The 21,876-nt window shown below is 30.7% G+C and overlaps 1 protein-coding gene and 2 pseudogenes across 1 annotated transcript; 2 read left to right on the top strand and 1 right to left on the bottom strand.

Annotated features, from left to right (window-relative positions):
• The first annotated feature begins 3,334 nt into the window (after nucleotides 1-3,334).
• On the top strand, nucleotides 3,335-4,114 carry LOC146916894 (uncharacterized; annotated as a pseudogene).
• A 2,610-nt stretch (nucleotides 4,115-6,724) lies between these two features.
• LOC146916893 (putative disease resistance protein RGA4 pseudogene) lies at nucleotides 6,725-9,185 on the top strand (annotated as a pseudogene).
• A 5,413-nt stretch (nucleotides 9,186-14,598) lies between these two features.
• On the bottom strand, nucleotides 14,599-15,618 carry LOC146916892 (uncharacterized). Its single transcript, XM_085721763.1, has 2 exons — nucleotides 15,584-15,618; nucleotides 14,599-14,812 (listed from the first exon to the last, which is right to left on the bottom strand). Exons 1-2 carry the CDS (start codon nucleotides 15,616-15,618, stop codon nucleotides 14,599-14,601), a joined length of 249 nt encoding a protein of 82 aa, XP_085577889.1.
• Nucleotides 15,619-21,876: the final 6,258 nt, after the last annotated feature.

Here is a 21,876-nt window from a genome sequence, read left to right as displayed (position 1 = left end):
CTGACTATTCCTATATTTTCAATTCCTATTATACTTAACTAATATCTTATATTGTCCCAATCAAAAAGAAAACTAGTGTTTCTAGTTCAGCAAGAAATTAAAATTGGTTAATACGGTTTTAGTGTTATAAAATAAACCAGAAAGAAGATATTAAACTTGTTTCAACTCTTTTATAATATATACTTCAATTTTTTCTTAATTTTCAAGTGGCTTCATCTCTATGCATATGGACATACGTACAACTTGGAGAAAAGAAAAATAATATGTGGACATATATTGGACTTTGACTTTACCATGACTAACAAAGTATAATTATCTTTAATGACTTTAAATTTGGCATAATTCCTAGTTGAACTAAAACTGGAAATAATAGTTTAATTTAGAATCTCTATTCTACTTTTAACATGTTAATTGAATCAACCGTTTACAAATACTTTTCCTGGACAAAAATTTATTTAAGCAAAATTGTTTTGGAAAAGTTTAAGATTTTTGAAACTTCCGTATGGATTTTTTTTAAATAAATTGACATATTGGATTTCGATTTGTTTTTCTTCAAAACCGTCACTGCCATAAGCATAATCATGTGAGTTGTAATAAGATAAAAATGTTAAAATTAATTTAGTAGACTTATTAGTTGTAGTCATAGACTTTGGAATTTCGTAAGCATAGTTTTAGTGTGAAAATAGATTATGTAGTATAATTAAATTTTTACTACTTTCGGTAATTATGGGTATCAAAAGAATTGTACGGTAATTAAGGGTATCAAAAGAATTGTACCTTTGTTACTAAGTTTGATTTAAAGCCAATGATTTAGTTAGTAACTTAAAAGGGATAGAAAGGTACTATTATTTTTAGAATAACAAGTTTAGAGAAAAAAAAATTATATATGGGTTGGAGGTTTCTCGACAAACCATTTTTTAGAAATAAACATTATACAATCTTTTTAGTATTTAAGAAAATGGCTATTATAATCTCATTTGATTTAAAACAATTGAAAATATTGTTTATATAGTTTTTAATAAATCCAGTCAGCGCAAGTAAAGTTTTAACGGAATTAACAAAGTTTAGAAAGGGACATAAAAACAAACGAGACTCTATCGAGTTCCTTAAAATTTAATGACAAAAACGTTAAGATCATTATAATTTAAGGTTGGTTTAAAATAAGGTAATCTTGATTAAAGTTAGAAAAGTTTTCTTGATTAAGAGTAATTTTCAAGTGTTAGTTAATTTTAGGAAAAGAAAACTTCTAATAGTGTTAACTTTTATCAAATAAATAAAATAAATAATAATAATAATAATAATAATAGATCTTGGCCTAATTCTTAAACTTCAAAGTCGTGGTTTCTTTGGATAAAAACCGGTCAAGTCCTATCTTTCTTGCTTTCTTTCAAATCCGGTCATCTCTCTCTCTCTCTCTCTCTCTCTCTCTCTCTCTCTCTCTCTCTCTCTCTCTCTCTCTCTCTCTCTCTCTCTCTCTCTCCTTCTTCAGTTATCATTTTTCTTTCTCTTGAGTGTTTGTGCTGTGATCTTTGAGAGATAGGTGAGATGATGAGAAAGTTTGAGTGAGAATAAAGTGGGATTGTGAGAGTTGGGGAAATGAGTAAGATAATAAATTAAAAGCATATACTTGGAAGGCTATTGGTGTGAGAATAAAATTGGGGATATCACCTTTGCGAATGCTATTGGGTTCTTGAGGGTTTTGACGTTTAAGAAAAATATAAGGAAAAACTAGTCGAGGTAAGGGTACCTTTCCGTTTTTAGATATATCTATACACTATTCCTTGTTATGTATATCTGCTCCGTATTTTCATGTGTTTGATGATGCTTAAATTCCAAGGTGAATAAATGAATATATATGTATATATATGCAGTCATTTATGAATGAGATTAATGATTTACATATGCTTATGCTAAAATTAAGATATTGCATATTATTAGAAATGCTTAGCATATAAGGGGAATCGTATGCTCATGCATTTCATAGTAAACGTGGCCACCAGAGAGGAGTCACGAGGTGCACACCTAAGAGGTGGCACGGGGTGCGTTTTAATACCACCTTATCCCGTAGTGGATCATTGAGTCTGATAGATGAGTAGATACTTATCTCCTTAGTGGCGCGGCCACAACCCTCTGCGGAGGTGTATTAATTCCGGAATCATATGCATGTGATGTCCTGTGATAGGCTTCACACTCATGTAGAGTCTGCATTGCATTAGGAATCGAGTCTAAATAATTTTGATTAATCTTAATTTCTACTTGTTTCCATACGTGGGTTGAAATGAGATCTTCAATTCAAGTATAATGTTTTCTCTGTTTATGCTTCTTGTATATTTGTTATTTTCGGATTGATGACCCTTTCAGTGGATGTGTGGGCTATATGCCATAGATTATGACGACACCATAGGATTCTGAGACGCTTCCATTGGAGGCGACAAAGTTCAACTTCCCTGATATCTGGACTACTATGTCTTGGGGATTTGACCCGGCCTCATGACGGGTCACATCTACGGGTAACATACTCGCTGCCAGCCTTATAGTTAGTAGGGAGCCATGTTTTGTTTAAGGTCATAGGTGGGTCCAGTACCCAACTTTATTTTTTTTATAGTTAAAGATCAGCTTAGGGTCCTTTTTATTTTAGTGAATACTTTTGAAAGGAAATTCTCCCTCTGCGTAGGGATGTACCTATGTCTTGTAAATTATTCCGTTGCCAAACAAGCTCTATATAACTCTGATGTTCATTTTGAAAAAAAAAAACCTTCACTTTATTTTGTTGATAAAAGTCTATGACTTGTGATTAAAAATGTTTTATTTATTCTTTCGTTTTATAAAAAAAAAATTAAACACAATATTTGGTGCTGAAAAACGGGGCGTTACACTTTTCCAAAGTAATGCAAGCTCCCTTTTGCAACAAGTAATATTCTAAATTAGTAAAGCAAGCCCCCTTTTAGTGTGTGTATTTCCAACAAATATCCATTTTGATAACTTTTGGTGTTTTATTGTGGTGAGGTACTGCTGTCACATATTTGTGTTGTATTCTTGTTTGTATATTTTGTTTTATGTTCGATTTGATTTATATGAAAATTATTAGTTGTTGTTCTGAGTTAGTTGTTTTATGTTGATTTGATTTATATGAAAACTTTTAGTATCATGTTGATTTGATATTTATCTTTTTATATGAAAACTTATTTTATGTTGTTAGTCACTTTGGAAATTATTAGTTGTAAATCCATATAGTGACATAACAAGTTAACACATTGTGAACAGTCTTGTAAGATCTAAGACATCATGGACACTTTATACATGCATTGCTAAATTTATTCACATGAAACAGAATATGGGAATCCCTGAACATCAAAAATGGATGTATAAAAGACTTCTTCCCAATCGGGCAGAAATGAGAACATAATTTGTTAGTGGTGTTAAGAATTTTATAGAACAATCAATTAGGCAACCCGAGTTTACAGATAATGGAGGTAAACTTAGGTGTCCTTGTAGTAAACATAGAAACATAGATTTCTTAACTCCTGGTGAGGTTACGCTCGATTTGTATAAGCATGGTTTCAAGCCGTAGTATTGGTGTTGGGATTCTCATGGGGAGAGTTCTTTAAGCTCAAGTAGTAGAAATGCAAATAACGTGAGCAGAGAAAGCACATGCAGTCAGTCGTCAAGTTTCGAGTCACAAAGAAATACTTACGAGGCTATGATTTTTGATGCTACTAGGCCAGAAAATTTGGACCAATTTGAGCCACAACCGGAGGAACCTCCAAATAGGGAAGCCAAACTTTTTTATGATTTGTTACAATCTGCACAACGACCATTGTGGGAAGGCTGTGATACCCACTCAGAATTATCTATGGCGGTTGAAATGTTGGCTATTAAATACGACGGGAATATGTCCCAAAAAAGTTTTGATAAGCTACTTAAAACTATGAAGAAGGGTATGCCTAAGGATAACTGTCTCTTCCCTAATTTCTACTATGCAAAGAAGTTGGTATCAAAGCTTGGAATGGAAAGTAAAGTAATAGATTGTTGCATCAATGGTTGTATGTTGTACTACAAAGACTACAAAATCGCCAAAGAATGTCGGTTCTGCATCAACGGTAGTAAATTTTAACTCAATTCCGTCTGAAATTCGTAGGAAATTAAATTAAATTCCATCTGAAAACCGTAGGAAATTAAATTCAATTCCGTCCGAAATCCGTTTGAAGTTTAGTCCAATATCCCACAACTGTGTTTGTGCGAAAACTGTACGAAATCCGTCTGAAATATATTTCGGACGGAATTTGGGACGAAAATACAATTTGCGACGCGGCTTTTTCGGACAACACCCTATCTGTCCGAATTCCGTTCGAAAACACATTTCTGTCCAAATTCCGTGGAAATTTTTCGTAAATTCCGTCCCAAAACCGTCCGAAATTTTGTCCGAAAATGACCTTTTTTTAGTAGTGAAATAAACTCATCGTTATTAGTTTCTATATTAAGAATTGCTAGTTAACATCTATTCTTTTTTTTTTTACCCTTCAAAAAAAATCTATACTTTTTTTTGGACCGAATTCACATCTATACTTTCAAATCCTCTTTTTCCAAGTCTTTATGAATTCTAAGTAATTTTTTTTAGGTATAATTTCCAAGTCATTTTATAAAAGTTACAATGTTTTTTTTTTTGAATAAATAAACTTACTATATTGAATTAGTAGTTATTATATTATTTTGGTCAATATTTTAAAAAGGTATAAAGTTTATGTTTCAAAAATATTTATTTAATTTGCGATTATTTAAGAAAAATAGAGACCGATTGTTATAATTCTTTTAAGAAAAAAACCACTTTCTTTTTAAAAATAATCATTTTTTAAAAAGTAATCACCTAGGAGTATTGCATCCATTTTACAATTTAAAAAAATAATAATCATAATCTAAAAACAACTTCATATGAGAAGTTGTTAATAATAGCTTATATAAAAATAGATTTTTTTTAAGAGAAAAGAGAAAATAAGGGACAAAATATTGATCTAGTTTTGTAATGAAAAATCTATTTATATATTTGTATCAAAAACAAAATATATATAATGTTTTTTTTTATAAAAACTAAAAATTAATCTCCAAATTATTCAATTTAAAAATCACATTTATTTTAATCCGTAACAAACATACGGTAAATATGTACATTAATGGATTATTGTTGTTTTTTTAGAGAATTAATGGATTATTGTTTGTTGTAAGTGAATATTTTCCAACAAAAGAATAATTGTAGAACATTTTGAATAAGAGAACATGTGAAAGAATGTAAAATTTAGGGAGAACACAAGTAATGTTATATGTCTAAGATATAAATAATAGATAGATATGTCTAAGATATAAATAATAAGCAATGTAAAAAAATGTGTTTTTACAAAGAATAAAGTATGAAATCATAGTATCATAACTTATTTATCAATTTGAACAACTCATACTATTCTTATGATTCATTCTTTGATACGATTTCACATAGATGAATTTCCATTTTTAGATTGACCATTCTAGAAATTTATATTGATGGATCATGGATGAATTCAAAACAAATTTTATAACGACCACCAAAAGTACTACTTTTTATAAATGGCAAACATGTAGTCATTCATATAAACAAGTTATGGACCTAAAATCATTCAAAAACAAAAAAAGTTATCGACCATTAGATATAAATAATAAATAGCAGTGTAAAATAGACTATATACAACAAATCTGTAGTCATTCATTTTTTTTGAAGAAAAATCTGTAGTCATTCATATAAACAACTTTAAGACCCAAATTCATCACGAGCTACTTATGATATCAACTGTTAGGTGAAGTTAGCAAAGCTCATATTCATGCTTCGTATATAACTCATAATATGAATTGTCAAAAATTTCAAAAAAAAAAGAAGTCAAATTTATCATCAAACTGATGAAATTTTTTGTGACACCGACGAATCCAATTCTGCAATATTCTTGTTGTTGTTAGTTCTGTATCTTATAAAGATACTTGGGTCTTGAATATACATGTTAATCTCGAGAAATACTTAGTTGAACACAACCTCAAATCAATAGTATTTGGGCACACACACATAAATGATAATATTTAAAAGAAAAATAATCAAATCACATCACTTAATATCATTTCACTTTTAAATTTTATCATCTATGTGTGTGTGCCTAACTAAATTTTACTTAGGTTTATGTCTATGTAAGAGTTGCTCGTCGTTAATCTATATGAGATGTCAATGGTAAAATATTGGTTATGCAACCTAAATGAAACAATATAATTCAAATTTGTGAAATGACTATTAGTGCAAATTTAGTGCATGTTTGATATCAGGTGGGTTAGTCAGGATGATTCATCATGAATTTTTTTAAATAACAAATGTTAGTTGTTATGTTAGTTTTTTTTATTTGTCAACGATTGAGTCTCACATTTTGTATTATTAAAAGATTCCCAAATTTGTTTTTTTTTACTCACTCACTGTCATACACCTTCAAAAACTTGTATTATGTTGATTTGTATTGTAGTGCTAATTGTTTAGAAGAGACAACTTTGAAAAGGTACAAGAGATTTTTTATTTTATTTTTTGAAGAAAAAAGGTACAAGAGATTTGTAACCGTTAATGTAAGAGATATATTTGAAAACAAATAATTTAGCATAGTCATTTCCCTAGGGCAAGGTCATCTTCAATCCAAAATTTGATTAATTTTTTTTCTCATACCTGCAAATGACTGACACTTTAATTGGAATCATGATTCAAAACCTCGGATCAATTGTTCGAGAGGAGCTTGAAGACTTTATGGGTGTTGGCGAACAATCTGAAAAGCTAATTGGAAATATCACTGCAATTCGAGTCGTCCTTAAAGATGTTGAAGAGAAGCAAATAACAAGCCATGTTGTGAAAGACTGGCTACAGAAGCATGCTGATGCTGCTCATGTTCTTGATGATATATTGGACCTATGTTTGATAACATCAAAAGCACATGGAGACATCAATTGTCTCACTCGTTTACATCCTAAGAAGATTTTGGATCGTCGAGATAATGTAAAGAGGATGAAAGAAGTTGCTAAAAAGATTGTTGTTATTGTTGAAGACAGGATCAAGTTCGGATTACATGTGGGGGCCATGGAGTGCCAACAAGAAGATGAAGAGTGGCGCCAAACTACCTCTATCATCGGTGAACCCAAAGTATATGGAAGAGACAAAGATAAAGAGCAGATTGTTGAGTATCTTAAGCCATGCTAGTGACAATGAAGAACTTTCTACTTATTCTATTGTTGGCCACAATGGAAATGGAAAAACAACACTTGCTCAACTGGTCTACAACAATGAAAGCGTAAGCTCACATTTTGAGTTGAAAATATGGATTTGTGTTCCAGATGATTTCAACATGATGAAAATTCTACACTCCATCATAGAATCTGCCACAAGACAAAATCCTAATATCTTGTCTTTGGAATCAATACAAAAAAAAAAGGTTCAAGAGGTTTTGTAAAGCAAAAGGTATTTTCTTGTACCAGATGATATGTGGAACGAAGACCATGTTAAATGGTCCAAGTTCAAGTTTTTGTTGCAGTGTGGAAATACAAGGAAAGGTTCATGAATTTTGGTCACTACACGACTTGAAATTGTTGCATCCATCATGGGAACTCACCCATCTCATCATTTGGTGGGTTTATATGATGACGGTATTTGGTCATTGTTTAAACATGCTTTTGAACCAAATGAGGGAAGTGTGTGCAGAGCTTGCAGCAATCGACAAGGAGATAGTGAAAAAATGTGTGGGTTCACCTCTTGCTGCAAAAGTATTGGGAAGCCTTTTGTGCTTTAAAAGGGAGGAACATTAATGGCTTTCTGTAAAGGAAAGTGAGTTTTTGAATTTAAGTGAGGATTGATCCTATCTTGTCTCCTTTGAGATTAAGCTACTTTAATTTGAAATTGTCATCAAGGCCATGTTTTACTTTTGTGTTGTTTTTCCTAAAGATTTTGAAATAATGAAGGAATCTCTCATTCATCTTTGGATGGCTAGTGGACTTATTACATCTCGAGGAAATTTGCACATGGAGCATGTTGGTAACGAGGTATGGAATGAATTATACCATAGATCATTTTTTTCAATAAGTAAAATCTGATATAGTAGGTAACATTACGTTTAAATTACATGATTTAGTTCATGATTTAGCTCAGTCCATTATGGGAGAAGAATGTGCGGCTTCTGAGGCTTCAAGCTTTACTAATTTGTCAGTTGGAGTTCACCATATAAGTTGCTTATATAGTAAAGGGAAATTTGACTACAACATGATTCCCTTCAAGAAAGTTGAATCTTTTAGAACCATTCTTGAGTTTAAACAACCCTCCAAAAATTTATGTGTTTCCATCAATTACTCCTCTCCGAGCTTTACGTACAAGTTGTTTTCAACTCTCAGCCTTGAAGAATTTCACGCATTCGAGGTACTTGGAACTTTACGAAAGTGAGATCACAACCTTGCCTGAGTTTGTTTGTAGGCTGCAGAAATTGCAAACTTTAAAACTTGAACGATGTTTTCATCTTTCTAGTTTTCCGAAACAATTTACACAATTGTAGGAGCTTAGACATCTCGTGATTAAAATTTGTTAGTCATTAGTCTCAACTCCTTTTAGAATTGGGGAGTTAACTTGTCTAAAAACATTGTCCATTTCCACTGTTGGTTCAGAAATTGGGTTTGGTTTAGCAGAGTTGCACAACTTACAATTAGGAGGCGAGCTACACATCAAAGGCCTTGAGAATTTGTCGAATGAAGGGGATGTTAGAGAAGCTATACTGATTGGCAAGATGGACATAAGTTGCTTATATTTGTCATGGGGTGATTACACTAGTTCACAAGGTAGTGGTTTTGATGCTCAACTAGTTCTGACGGTATGAGACACCTAACTTGTCTAGAGAGACTTAAAATTCAATTATGTCCACAATTAGTTTTTCCACGTAACATGAGCGGTCTAACTGCCCTTCGTCAACTGGAAGTCTCAGGGCCTAATGAAAGCATACTAGACGGCATAAAAGGCATCCCCGCACTGCAAATTTGTCTCTGGATTTTTTTTCCTTCTCTAACATCCTTATCGGATTGGTTGGGTGCCATGATTTCTCTTCTAGTATTAAAACGGCATGGGTTTCCGAAGTTATGTTCACTACCAGATAACTTTCTGCTACTCCGAAACTTGCAAAAGTTAACTATTCCATTAGTGTACATTGGATGAATTTGACTGGATAGTTGATATGTTCCTAGCGAGGAGGATATAGATATACAATACTCTTGTCTGCATCCTTCACGTTTTACTGTAAGAAGAATCTCCCCATTTATTTATTTCATAACAAAGGGATAGAATTGTCTCAAAATAATTATCATGTATGATCTTGTAATTATAGATATCAGTCTTTTTTGTTACTTACATGCTCATTTTCTTTATGGATACGGATTTGGTGCTGTAACAAATGCTGGCAGTTTTCAATCTCAGCTGTTCATTTGAGATCAAACGGTTAAAATTGAAAACTGTTAAAATGATCATGACGGTACAATTCTGATATGACAACTCAGATGCTTTACTACACCCTGCTGTTACAACAGGAAATCTGCTTCTGCCTACAAACTTGTTACAATATCTGATACCAAGAGCTTAGAAGGAGCATTGCGATGCTGTTTATCCCAGCGATCCATGGTCCATTCAACGGGACGGAACTCAATTTGTTGATGATGGTGAAAAATTTAACAAATATAGTCGTCTAGATCATATTTTTTTTTCCATAATTTTATGTAATAAATGTCTTTGCAATATTTTTTTTTTATGTAGGCAGTCAAAGTAACAACAAGAATTTAATCTTCTATTTTATCATGAAGCCATATTTTCATAAACTTCATTCATGATCATTTAATTGTGAAATGAAGGATAGCAAATATTGTGCTTATTCCTATTTTCTGAGCTACAAACTTTTATCATTTATTAGCCGTATATTTACATTTTTAATTAGTAGTAATCTATACTTTATACATCATATAAAGAGTAGTAATCTATATTTAAAAATGTAATTATAGTTTATTAGCCATATAATTAGTAGTAATCTATATTTATATTTTTTATATTGTTGATATCATTGAAAAAGATAAGTATAATTTGTTACAATATGAAAATGCAAAAATATATATTATTTATACCTATAATTTTAATCAAAAAATAACTTTAAATTTCATAAAAAATATTGTTCGTAATTTATACGCATTGACGCAATAAAAAAAAAGGATAGACGGGTACGTAGTGTCTCTATGAACGTCAGTAAGTATTGGGTCTATGTACGACATAGAAATCCTATCACCATTCAAGTTGTATATATACTATTGAGGTCACATAAGCGCATAGAGTTGTTGTATACACACGGAAATTCACACTTTTCCTCTCTTTTCACAATTTACTTTCCCTTCTCTATTCTCTACAATCCTAACAACTACTATCATCATCATCATCATCATTCAGTTCTAGTCATTCAAGATTCAACAAGAATCATTTGTTGATGGGACATAAAATATATGAGAATATGAAACAAATGAGATTACAAATGTGTAAAAGGTAATTCTGATTTGGATTTTTAGAAAGAAATTAAGATACAAAGTTTACAACCGATTCACAATCACATTCACATTGGCCTGGATTTCATGCTGCGATTTCACATTGGTGTGGGTCTGAAAGATTCATTCATAGATTTACCAACAATGGTTTCTTCCAATCGCATCTTCTTCGATCGTCAATCGAAGACAAGGAGTATATGATCTTGACCTCCAAGCTTTATACGCTGGATTGATACGATTCAAGTGGTCAATCGTGACAAAAGTTGCGAAATCGAATATTTACAAAAAGTGATGCAGTTGGTGAGATTTGATTAATGGTTAGACTTGCTGACACAGAGAAAGTAGTTTTGTGCATCAAGCGTCTCGAAGATGGCAGAAAAGTGGTTGAAATTTGACAGAGAAGACGAAGGCAGTGATGGAGGTGCGGTTGTTGCAAACACCGGAGTAGCAGTTTGCAACAAAGTGAGGATCATAATCGAAGAATCCAGAGCAATTTCCTATACCATGTAGAAATGGAACAGGGGATAGAATTTGAATTGTGATTCATATTCAACAACAGACAGCGAAGAGATTATTCACAATGCTTCAAAGGTTGTTATTTCATTTTTTTTTTTGATTGTTGAATATTACATCGCGTTGAAACTTGTAATTTTATAAGCTGATAGGACTGTAACTAACTTTACAAGCTAGTGTTACCAAGGGCGTAACCCTTCATATGGGAGGGGTAGCCAACGCTACCTAAAAAAATATATTATTCTTGAATTGATTTGTATGTATTCATATCCGGCTACCGTATTTTTTTTTTTTGACGGTCATATCCGGCTACCTTAAATAATAAACATTGAGCGCGCTACCCTAAATAAGTTCGGTTACAAAAATTAGCATAAATAATGAAGTAAAAAATTACTATAGTCATAGACAAATTAAATGGACAATGAGTTTCTTGCAAATAACTTATTTATTTACATGTATTTCCCCCGCACAAGGTGTGCTAAAAGAAGGAAACCCGAGAATATTTACAAAGTCACAAGAGTACTCCAACGGAGCACCAACCAACAGTCAAAGAAATTACAGACACAATCTCATACAAAGAGAGGGATGTTTCCACCAGTCATGGTAAGTATAAACAAAAGGTGTCTGCTTTGATTTTAGCCATAAAAAGAATTTAACTTTACTTGTTCTAAAAGCTGAAAAGGAGTAGAAACTTATGGATGAAATTGGGTTCTTATTATTAATCTATTATTAAACAGACAATTATGGATGAAATTGGGTTCTTGAAACGCATTTTGTCCAACGTTTCTAAATAGCGATTTTCATGTTAAGTTCGTAAGATTTGTTAATTTTAGTCCTTAATTTTTTGTTAGAGATTATATTCAAGATTAAAAACAAATTTTTTTTTGTAAGATTTTAAAAAATTGAGACAAAAATTGAATAATTTTTTTTTAAGGACTAAACATAAAAAATTATAATTTATAGAACTAAAAATATATTTTATCCTTAAATTTAATATGTTTGTTTTAAAAAAAAAATCTTTTTTATAGTTGACCCCTGCGTAAATTTTCTGCGAGCTTCGCCGCTAAGTGTTGCACTACAACTAGACTAGAATATCTATATTATACTCTTCATATTACAAGAATACGAATTTTAACGTTCAATGTAAATGTGGATAGACTTGTTAAAAAAGAACAAATAGGAATATTAATGAACACTTTTTAGTGGGCTTATAGTGGATTTTTAAGCCTACAACTTTGATATGAATAAGGGTTAAATATGTTTCTGGTCCATATAAAATTGGGCACTTTTAAGTTTAGTCCTTACTTAATTTTAATAGTTTTTTTAGTCCCTACAAAAGAAAATACTTCTAATTTTTATCCCTGCTAAAACAAAGTTTGTTTAATTATTCTTAAACTCTTGAATTTTTGAACGATTTTTTTTAGACAAGTTTAGAACATTATGAAAGATTCATTTACTAAAATTTAGAATTTTTTAACATGAAACGAATTAAATATGAATTTTTTTAAAACGATAAAAGTTAAAGATAAAAGTACTAATATATGAACATAGAAATCAAATTTTACGATATTTTTTTGCGGAAGAACTTTTAGTAATGTTTTTAACACTCCTACAAAAAATTGTTCAAAAACTTAAGAGTTTAAGCATAAATTAAACAAATTTGAATTGAGCAGGGACTAATACCAAGGGCATAAGTTTTTTTGTAGGGACTAAAAGAATTGTTAAAATCAAGTAAGAATTAAATTTAAAAGGTCTCAATTTTATAGGGAATAAAAACATATTTAACCCTATGTATAATAGTGTAATATTATTACTACTATTAGTGTCAAGACGGACACTATTATGTTTGTCTTTTCGCTTTTATTGACATGAAACGATAAAATGGTTAAAAATAATTAAAATGATTTTTTTGGTTGCAAAATGATTAAAATGATGGGTAAAATTGAAAGAACAAATGTTCCACAAAATTAAAATACAACTTTTTTTTTATATAAGGTCAATATTGTTTTTATTGTTGTGAATTGTTCCTCTATATTTAAATAGTATTATAAATTTGGTAAAGTAATTTAAATGAAAAGTAAATTTGAAAATACAGAAAATCCAGCCAAAAAAGTGCATCCCTTTATATATTGTTATGGATTATAAGTAAGGATTTTACAACAAAAGAAATAATTGTAGAATAGTTTGATTAAGAAAAAATATAATCGACACTATATTTAGAGTGAAAGAATGTTAAATTTAGGGGGAACAAATGTAATTTCTATATTTCTAAGAAATAAATCATAGAAAGCAATGTAAAAAGTGTGTTTTTATTTAGAGTGAAAGAATGTTAAATTTAGGGGGAACAAATGTAATTTCTATATTTCTAAGAAATAAATCATAGAAAGCAATGTAAAAAGTGTGTTTTTACAATGCATAAAGTATTATGTTATATATGTATATCATAACTTTCTTTTAGGGCAATATGTATCAACTTATTCTTCAACGTGAATAACTCATGACTCATTCTCTAATTAAGATTTCACAAAGATGAAAATAATTTCTATTTTCGAATTTACAATATGAGGAAATTTAAATTGATGCATTAATTCAGTACAAATGAGAAAAAAAAACTCATATTAGACAATAAAATCTTAAAATATTGAAAATTTAATAACTACACTATTTATTATAAATTATAAATATGTAGTCGTTCGTTCCCTAAAAATAAAATATGCAGTTATTCGTATAAACAACTTATGGATCCAAATTCATCACAATCTACATATGATATCAACTATTCAATAATAATAATTCAATAATAATAATAATAGAAATAATAGGCAGCAGTGTAAAATAGATTATGTATGACAAATATAGTTCCTCATATAAACAAATTTATGGTGTCAAATTCATCACGATCTACACATGATATCAACTATTAGATGAAGGTAGCAAAGCTCATATTCATGCTATCATCAAATTACAACTCATAATATCAATTGTACAACTATCATCAAACATATGAAATTTGTGACACTGAGCAAATCTATGATATCTTAATTCAATGGTAAGATATTGATATTGTGACCTAATCAGGACACAGTGTAAATTTCATTGGAGACGGTTATAAACAGACTATTAATACTAGTTTAATAAATAATAATTTTCTCTTCTCCAATTTTTTTAATAAACTATACAAGTAAATATTAACATGCCGTTGTCTACCAAAAAAAGAAATTAACATGCCGCATTAGAGATTCTATTTTTTTGAAGAAAGAGAGTTTTTTTTGGTGCAATGAAGAAAGATACTATATTACTTGAAACAAAGTATATATTTAAAGAAATTGAAACATTAAATTCCTCTAAAAAAAATTGAAGCATTAATTTGGATATTAATTTCCTATAAACTAACTAATACAAATGGACACTTTAAGCAACAAAACCTAACAACCACTTCAAAGTTCTTAATTCACTAAAACATTATGCCAAGTCGGTTTGCAATTTTATTCGTTAGGGGCACAATATTAAAGATTTATTCAAAGAGAGCAACAGACACATATCCCAAGTACAACTCATCCCTTTAGGAAACACAACCAAGTCACCAGCATCAAATTCAACTGACTCATTTGCTCCATTTGGTGTTACCTTAACTTTTCCTTCTAGAAGATAACATGTCTCTTTGGAATCATAAGTCCATGAGAATTTGCTTGGAAGACAACCCCATCTGTTGAATCAAAATAAGAGAATATGCAAACAAAATAGAGTGAGGGTATAATTTTGTACAATTCTATGCTTTAGTTGAAGCTGCATAGCATGATCTTAACCAAAGCAAAAATGTCAGCGTGCGTCGATTAAAGGATTCCGATGGGAACAAAATCCTTAGTTAAAATTGGATCCTAGTTGATCGGACGTTAAAGGAAATATAAGTGCACAGACTTGTGAACTAGCGATTCCCATAAAACTCTTTCAGTTATTATTTCACGAGGAATATAGCTCTTGTGAAGACACTCCTTGTTGAACAAATAAAGCAAGAAATCATTTCTCTATGTATATTAGACTGTTCTAGAGAGTTCTAGCGTTGTTGGTTAGATATTTGGAGTAAGTAACAACGTCTTTGGAAAAGATAATACCCAATGCTTGGAAGTTGTAATTGTTAGCAGACTTGCCTAAAATCCACTTATCAAGAATGGCAACACATCTGGAATCGCAAAATGAAATCTATATCACGCTTCATGTCAATTCTTAAAAAAAAAAAAAAAACATGATTAAAGGTTTTGTAAAAAAGAAAATGCTAATATTTGAAATTTGTTTGAAAAGCCAATTGCAAAATGAAGGGTCAAAACAACGAAACAAAAATTGAAATTGATGAGTTATTAGTTACAATATGTATGTCAAACACACCCATTATTCATCTCATTAGTGATGTTTCAATGAAATTTAAAATGTCAAAGCTTCCTTCACAATAAAGCTACAAAAACAAACTCTTTGATCAAACCGTCCTTTGATCATTTTCAAAACCATTTGTTTCATTGTTCTGTTTCAAAGAATTCAACCATTATTCCTTTCATTTTCATGCTCCTTCCTCATTAAGCTACCGGCTACATGAAACCTCATTTCATCATTGTTCTGCATACCCGTTTCACATTACTCTTTCTCTTATTATCTTATTGTAACAACTAAGGTATAGGTGTTCTCTTTGCCATCTTTCTTGTTCCTTTTTTTTTTTTATATGATTAAAAATGGAGTTGTTGCGACCCAACCAAAGTTCATTACAATAGGGAAAACATCGAAAAACCCCTTTAAAAATAAGAAAAAATGACCCTTGAAACTAAATTTTAGATTCGTAAGCCCTTCAGAAAAGGATTTAACACCCTACAACATTCGTTAAAAATGTTAATCTTTAATTATTGTGCAAGATTTATTAACTTTAAAAATAGCTATTTCTCATTTTTATTAAATGCGACTAAAAATTAAATTGTAAATTAAAACATTGTTTTTTAAATGAAGAGACAAATAAGTTTTTTTTTCATTGTTGTGATTGACAAAAGTGGTTTCTTTCTCTTACGTGTCTCCTGTTGCAATTGAGAATTCAAGTTATTTCTGAGTATAAAATGCTTAGTGTTGGTTGATTTTAAAGAAATTATTTTTTTGTTTTGATAAATGTGATTAAAAGGGTTTATTTTTTATTTTTTATTTTTATCAAAGACATAAATAAAATTGCAATAACGGGAGAAGGCTCGAGCCTTAATACAACAAAATAATACCATATAAAAAGGGACATTTACAACAAAAGTTTGAGGTTAGTAAGTGTAATGTGGATGAAGGCTGCCTTTCCTCCAAAGTTTGAGGTTAGTAAGTGTAATGTGGATGAATGCTGCCTTTCCGGAGGAAGGGCTTCTAGTCGAATATCGTTGATGGTGATATTTTGAGGAGCCGTTTCATGTTCATGACGCTGAACTCATGCTATTAAGTGGTGTTCCACTATCCTCCGTCAGGAAGAGAATGGCTTCTTATCAAGTGTAATCTTGGAAGGGCGTTCCATTGTCCTTTTGTCCAGAAGAGGAATGGCTTCTAAAATCGGTTCTCTATGCAAAATAAGTTTATATAGTAGGGACCAAGTTTTTCCAGTTGAATTGTAATTATTATCGTTGCAAACTTATATGGTTGAGACAATGTTTTTTTTAAGTTGAATTGGGATTATTATCGTTGTAGCTTGCACCTAAGGCGCTTAGACAAACTAGTGAAGACACTCCAACCAACTGAAACACCCACTAGCTGTTCTGATTCAAAGATCCCTTTGAAATAACAAAGTGTCTGAAAATGATATCAAAAGCTGTATCATGAAGCTTAACGTTAGGAGTTATGTTTCAATAAAGCAAAATATGGTGATGAATTTTGAGGGAGACCATTTTTAGAGTGTGTTCTATTGCCCTCTGAGCGTGAAAACTCGACATTTTTAGACTGTGTTCGTGTTTTGTGTGTGTGTGTGTGTGTGTGTGTGTGTGTGTGTGTGTCTATATATATATATGAAATATGTTTCAGAATTTATAAGCATTTAAAATCTATAATGGGAGAGGTGCAAACGTTAAATGGTGTTTTGCGTATAAAATAAAAATTTATTTAATATAAACACTGCATTAATTTTCATATTTTGAAAATAGTCACGAATTTTCAAAATTTTATCATATCCACTTTTTTTATCATATCATAAAATTTTCTTTTCACATATATAAACAAATAAAATTCACGACTAACGCGATTCAACTATTTAATAGATTTTTTCCTTCAAAAAAAACTATTTAACTTTAATACTAATAATTTTCATTTAATATCTTCAAACATTCGACAATATTAACAATCTAATTATTTTTTATATAATTACCGCAATGTTATGCGACTTATGTGAATGCCCTGGTCTTTTACTAGTTGTGTAAGAAAAATGAAATATGTATATGAAGGTTTTTTTTTTAAGAAAAAGTATTATTATTATTACTACTACTACAAGTAAAGATTTGACAACTAAAGAAGTAATTGTAAAACATCTTATATAAGAGAAAATGCGAATGTAAAATTTAGGGATTGCACAAGTACTTTCTATATTTATAAGATATAAATAATAGGTAACAATGAAAAAAGTGTGTTTCAATTATGAATAAAGTATGATATTAAATGTCCACAAGTTTTAACTCAACTAGTGAAAATATCAAAATTGTTAGGTCGAACATTGTGAACGAGGTTTAACTCTAACCCCTCCACTTATGTGTGTGAATTTCCATAATTATTTATCATTCCGTTTATCTAAAGAAGTATAAGATTGAATTTATCATAACTTCCCTCAAAAAAAAAATAATTAAATGTATCCTAACTTATTCATCAAACCGAAAAAAATCATTTTTTCTTACCCATTCTCAAATCAAGATTTCACAAAGAAGTATTTCCATTTTTAGATTGACAATACTGAACAAATTTTATAGCGACCTCAACAAGTTAGAAAAAAATAGTACAAATTTAATAGTTATTTCACTACTTATTAATATAAAGAACTTTTCTTTTTTAGGGAATGTGGTCAGTCATATAAACAACTTATGGACCTAAATTCATCATGATCTACACATGATATCAACTATTAGGTGAAGGTAGCAAAGCTCATATTCATGCTTCAACGAATAGACTTCAAAATATAACTCGAATTGTCAAATTATCATCAAACGTGTGAAATTTGTGAACCTGAGTGAATTCAATTCTTGTGAGTTTAGGGTAAAATATTGATCTTGTAACGGTAACCTAAATGAAAGAAATTTTAAATTGCATCGAAGATGGCCATAAAATGACTATTAATGTAAATCCAGTGGATGTTTGGTATTACGGTGGATTTGTAGGAATTAATGACTCACCCTGATTTTATTCAAATTACTTTTTGTAGCTTTTGCAAAATTATGGTGGTTCACCATGATTCTCATAAACCTACCCTAATACAAAAAATGCATTTAATAACTAATAATTTCTCTTGTCCATTTTTTTTAAACATAATATTACACATGCTAATAATTAACATGACACATCATACAGTTTGTTAGTTGACAGAAAGATGAATTTGTGTTGGTAAAAAAAAAAAAATGAATTTGTAAAAGCAAAATGATAGATTTGTAAAGAAATTAACACAATGTATTAATATGTGATACATGACATTCTAAACAAAATAACACAATTGGAGAAGAAAATAACAAACATAGACACCTTTAGCAATAAAGCTAACAACCACTTTAAAGTAGGAACCCCATCTGTAATATTGCTTGGAGGACAACCCCATTTGTTACATCAAAGTAGGAACCACCACTTAGAGAATAGAAATTTTATGAAGAGAGCATAGAAAGAAGAGTAACATGCAAAAAATATGTAGTAAATGTATAGTTTTATACAATTAAAACAAAACAAGAGACAAAAAAAAATTTCAAACAAAATAGAGTGAAGGTATAATTTTGTACAATTCTATGCTTTAGGTGAAGCTGCATTAGCAAGATCTTATCCAAAGCAAAGATGTCAGCATGTGTCGATTGAATGATTCCGGTGGGAGTCATCATCCCTTGAGGGAAAACAAATTCGTTGGTGATTACAAACCATTAACATAGGAATCACAAAAAGAGTTCTATATCAGAATTCATGTTATTCTTAAAAAAAAAAAAAAAAAAAAACATTATTAAATTTTTTGTAAAAAAGAAAATGATAATATTTGAAATTTATCTAAAAAGCCAATTGCAAAATGAAGGGTCAAACCAACGAAACAAAAATTGAAATTGATGAGTTATTAGTTTCAGTGTATGCATGTCAAAGACACCCATTATATTAGTGATTTTTCAATGAAATTTAAAATGTCAAAGCTTCCTTCACAATAAAGCTACAAAAACAAACTCTTTGATCAAACCCTCCTTTGATCATCATCAAACCCATTTCTTTCATTGTTCTGTTTCAAAGAGATCAACCATTATTCATTCCATTTTCATGTTCCTTCCTCGTTGAGCTACTGGCTACATAAACCCTCTTTCATCATTGTTTTGCAATTATGCATATCTGTTTTACATTCCTTTTTCTTTTCTTGCATTGAAAAGTTTGGTATTTTAAATTCTGTCTCCTTCTTAATTTATTTCTTTCTATAAAATATTTATGTATTGATTGATTTTAAAGAAAAGGTTTTTGTTGTTGTAAATGAGATTAAAATGGTTTTTTTTTATCAAATACGGAAATAAGATTGCATTATCAGGAGAAGTAGTGAACCTTGATACAACAAAATACTCTATAAAAAGAGATGTTATAGCTTACAATTTACGAAGGAATCATGGAGATTTACAACAAAAGCTTGTGTACTATGGAGGAAGTGCTTTCCAGTTCACTGTCCCTAGTTCCATTGTTCCTCCGCATGAAGGGTATTCTATGAAGCACGGACACTCATCGGATTAGGCGTGCCCGGTGTCGGACACGTGTCGCGTCCGACACCGACACGACACTGACACTTGTAATTACTCTGAATTATGTAATTTTTTTTTAAATTATTAGCTGTGTCAGCGTCCGTGATGATGATATACCGGAGGAGGCGTTTCATGTTGATGACGCTGAACTTGTTGAACCCCTGCCTACTAAGGGTAATCGGGAAGGGCCTTCTGGAACCATTATACATGCTTATTGTGAGATGGGATCTCTATACAAAAGAACTTTATATGGCAGGGAATAAGTGTTTCAAGTTCACTTATTGTCGCTGCAGCTTGCACCCAAAACATAGAACACAATGAAAAGCTATTAAAAAGAACCCATTATACGTGCTTAATGTGAGGATCATATCCTTTATTTTTTTGTAGCTTTTTTGTAGCTTTATTTTTTTGTAGCAAAGATGTCAGCATGTGTCGATTGAATGATTCCGATGGGAACAAAATCCTTAGATAAAATTGGATCCTAGTTGATCGGACATTGAAGGAAATATAAGCACACGAACACGTCAAAAAAGTTTTAGTTGAAGCTACAGGTAGCAAACTAGCAATTCCCATAAAACTCTTTCGGTTAATATTTCACGAGGAATAGAGTTCTTGCTAAGAAACTCCGGAAAGTAAACTCTTGTCCACAAGTGAAGAAACGAAATAGGGCCACACCCATAGTGTAGACAAAAATGACGTCCCCCTTTGCATTCCTTAATAGTGCAACATACAACTATAATTCCCATAGAACAACAATTGAACTTGCTGTGCCAATAATTCAAATTGATGAATTAGTTAAAGTATGTATGTATGTATGTCAAACACACATTATTCATCTCATTAGTGATTTGTCAATAAATTTAAAATGTCAAAGCTTCCTTCACAATAAAGCTACAAAAACAAACTCTTTGATCAAACCCTCCTTTATCAAAACCATTTCTTTCATTGTTCTGTTTCATAGAGCTCAACCATTATGAATTCCATTTTCATGCTCCTTCCTCATCAAGCTAGCTACTGGCTACATAAAACCTCATTTCATCATTGTTCTGCATACCCGTTTCACATTCCTCTTTCTCTTATTCTATTATTGTAACAACTAAGGTATAGGTGTTCCCTTTCCCTTCTTTCTTCTTCCTTTGTTTTTTTTATATGTATCAAAATGGAGTTGTTGTTAAAATAGGGAAAACATCGAAAAACCCCTTTAAAAAGACGAAACAATGACCCTTGAAACTAAATGTTAGATTCATAACCCCTTAGAGAAGGATTTAACACCCTACAGCATTCGTCAAAAATGGTAATCTCTAATTAATTGTGCAAGATTTATTAACTTTAAAAATAGCTATTTCTAGTTTTTATTAAATGCGAATAAAAATTAAATTGTAAATTAAAACTTTGTTTTTTAAATGAAGAGACAAATAAGTTTTTTTTTCATTGTTGTGCTTGACAAAAGTGGTTTCTTTCTCTTACGTGTCTCCTGTTGCAATTGAGAATTTGTTATACCCTAATTTTGGACCTAAAAATACTTGTTCAATTCTTCTTTTCTTGCATTTTAAGTCATTTGATATGTCTCTGATCAATTACATCTTTCCCTGCATTTTATTTCAATATTATTTGCAAAATTCACATAAAGGGGTATTTTAGTCATTTCCTATGTTAAAATCTCTTTCAGTCTTTTAAAAATTTGTTTGAGTCCTTTCAATTAGTTTGAATAAGTCTTCATTTCAATTCTATGTCAAAATCCATTTTAAAATTGCATTTGAAGTCATTTTGAGTCAGTTTAGCCCCTGGGGGCATTTTAGTCTTTTCATGTGTTAAAGCTCTGTCT

Source organism: Medicago sativa, chromosome 6, assembly GCF_051527215.1.
Source record: "Medicago sativa cultivar Bolivia chromosome 6, Bolivia_mono, whole genome shotgun sequence".
NCBI lineage: Eukaryota > Viridiplantae > Streptophyta > Magnoliopsida > Fabales > Fabaceae > Medicago > Medicago sativa.
The sequence above is the reverse complement of the archived record's forward strand: the minus strand, read 5'-3'. Positions and strand labels throughout refer to the sequence as shown.

What these genes read in the sequence shown, in the direction of transcription:
- LOC146916892 (XM_085721763.1), bottom strand. Translation starts at nt 15,618, where the DNA reads ATGAAACAAATGGTTTTGAAAATGATCAAAGGACG. An exon ending in TTGAAAATGATCAAAGGACG is followed by an intron (nt 14,813 to 15,583) that starts GTTTGATCAAAG and finishes TTGATTCAACAG; the next exon opens with ATGGGGTTGTCTTCCAAGCA.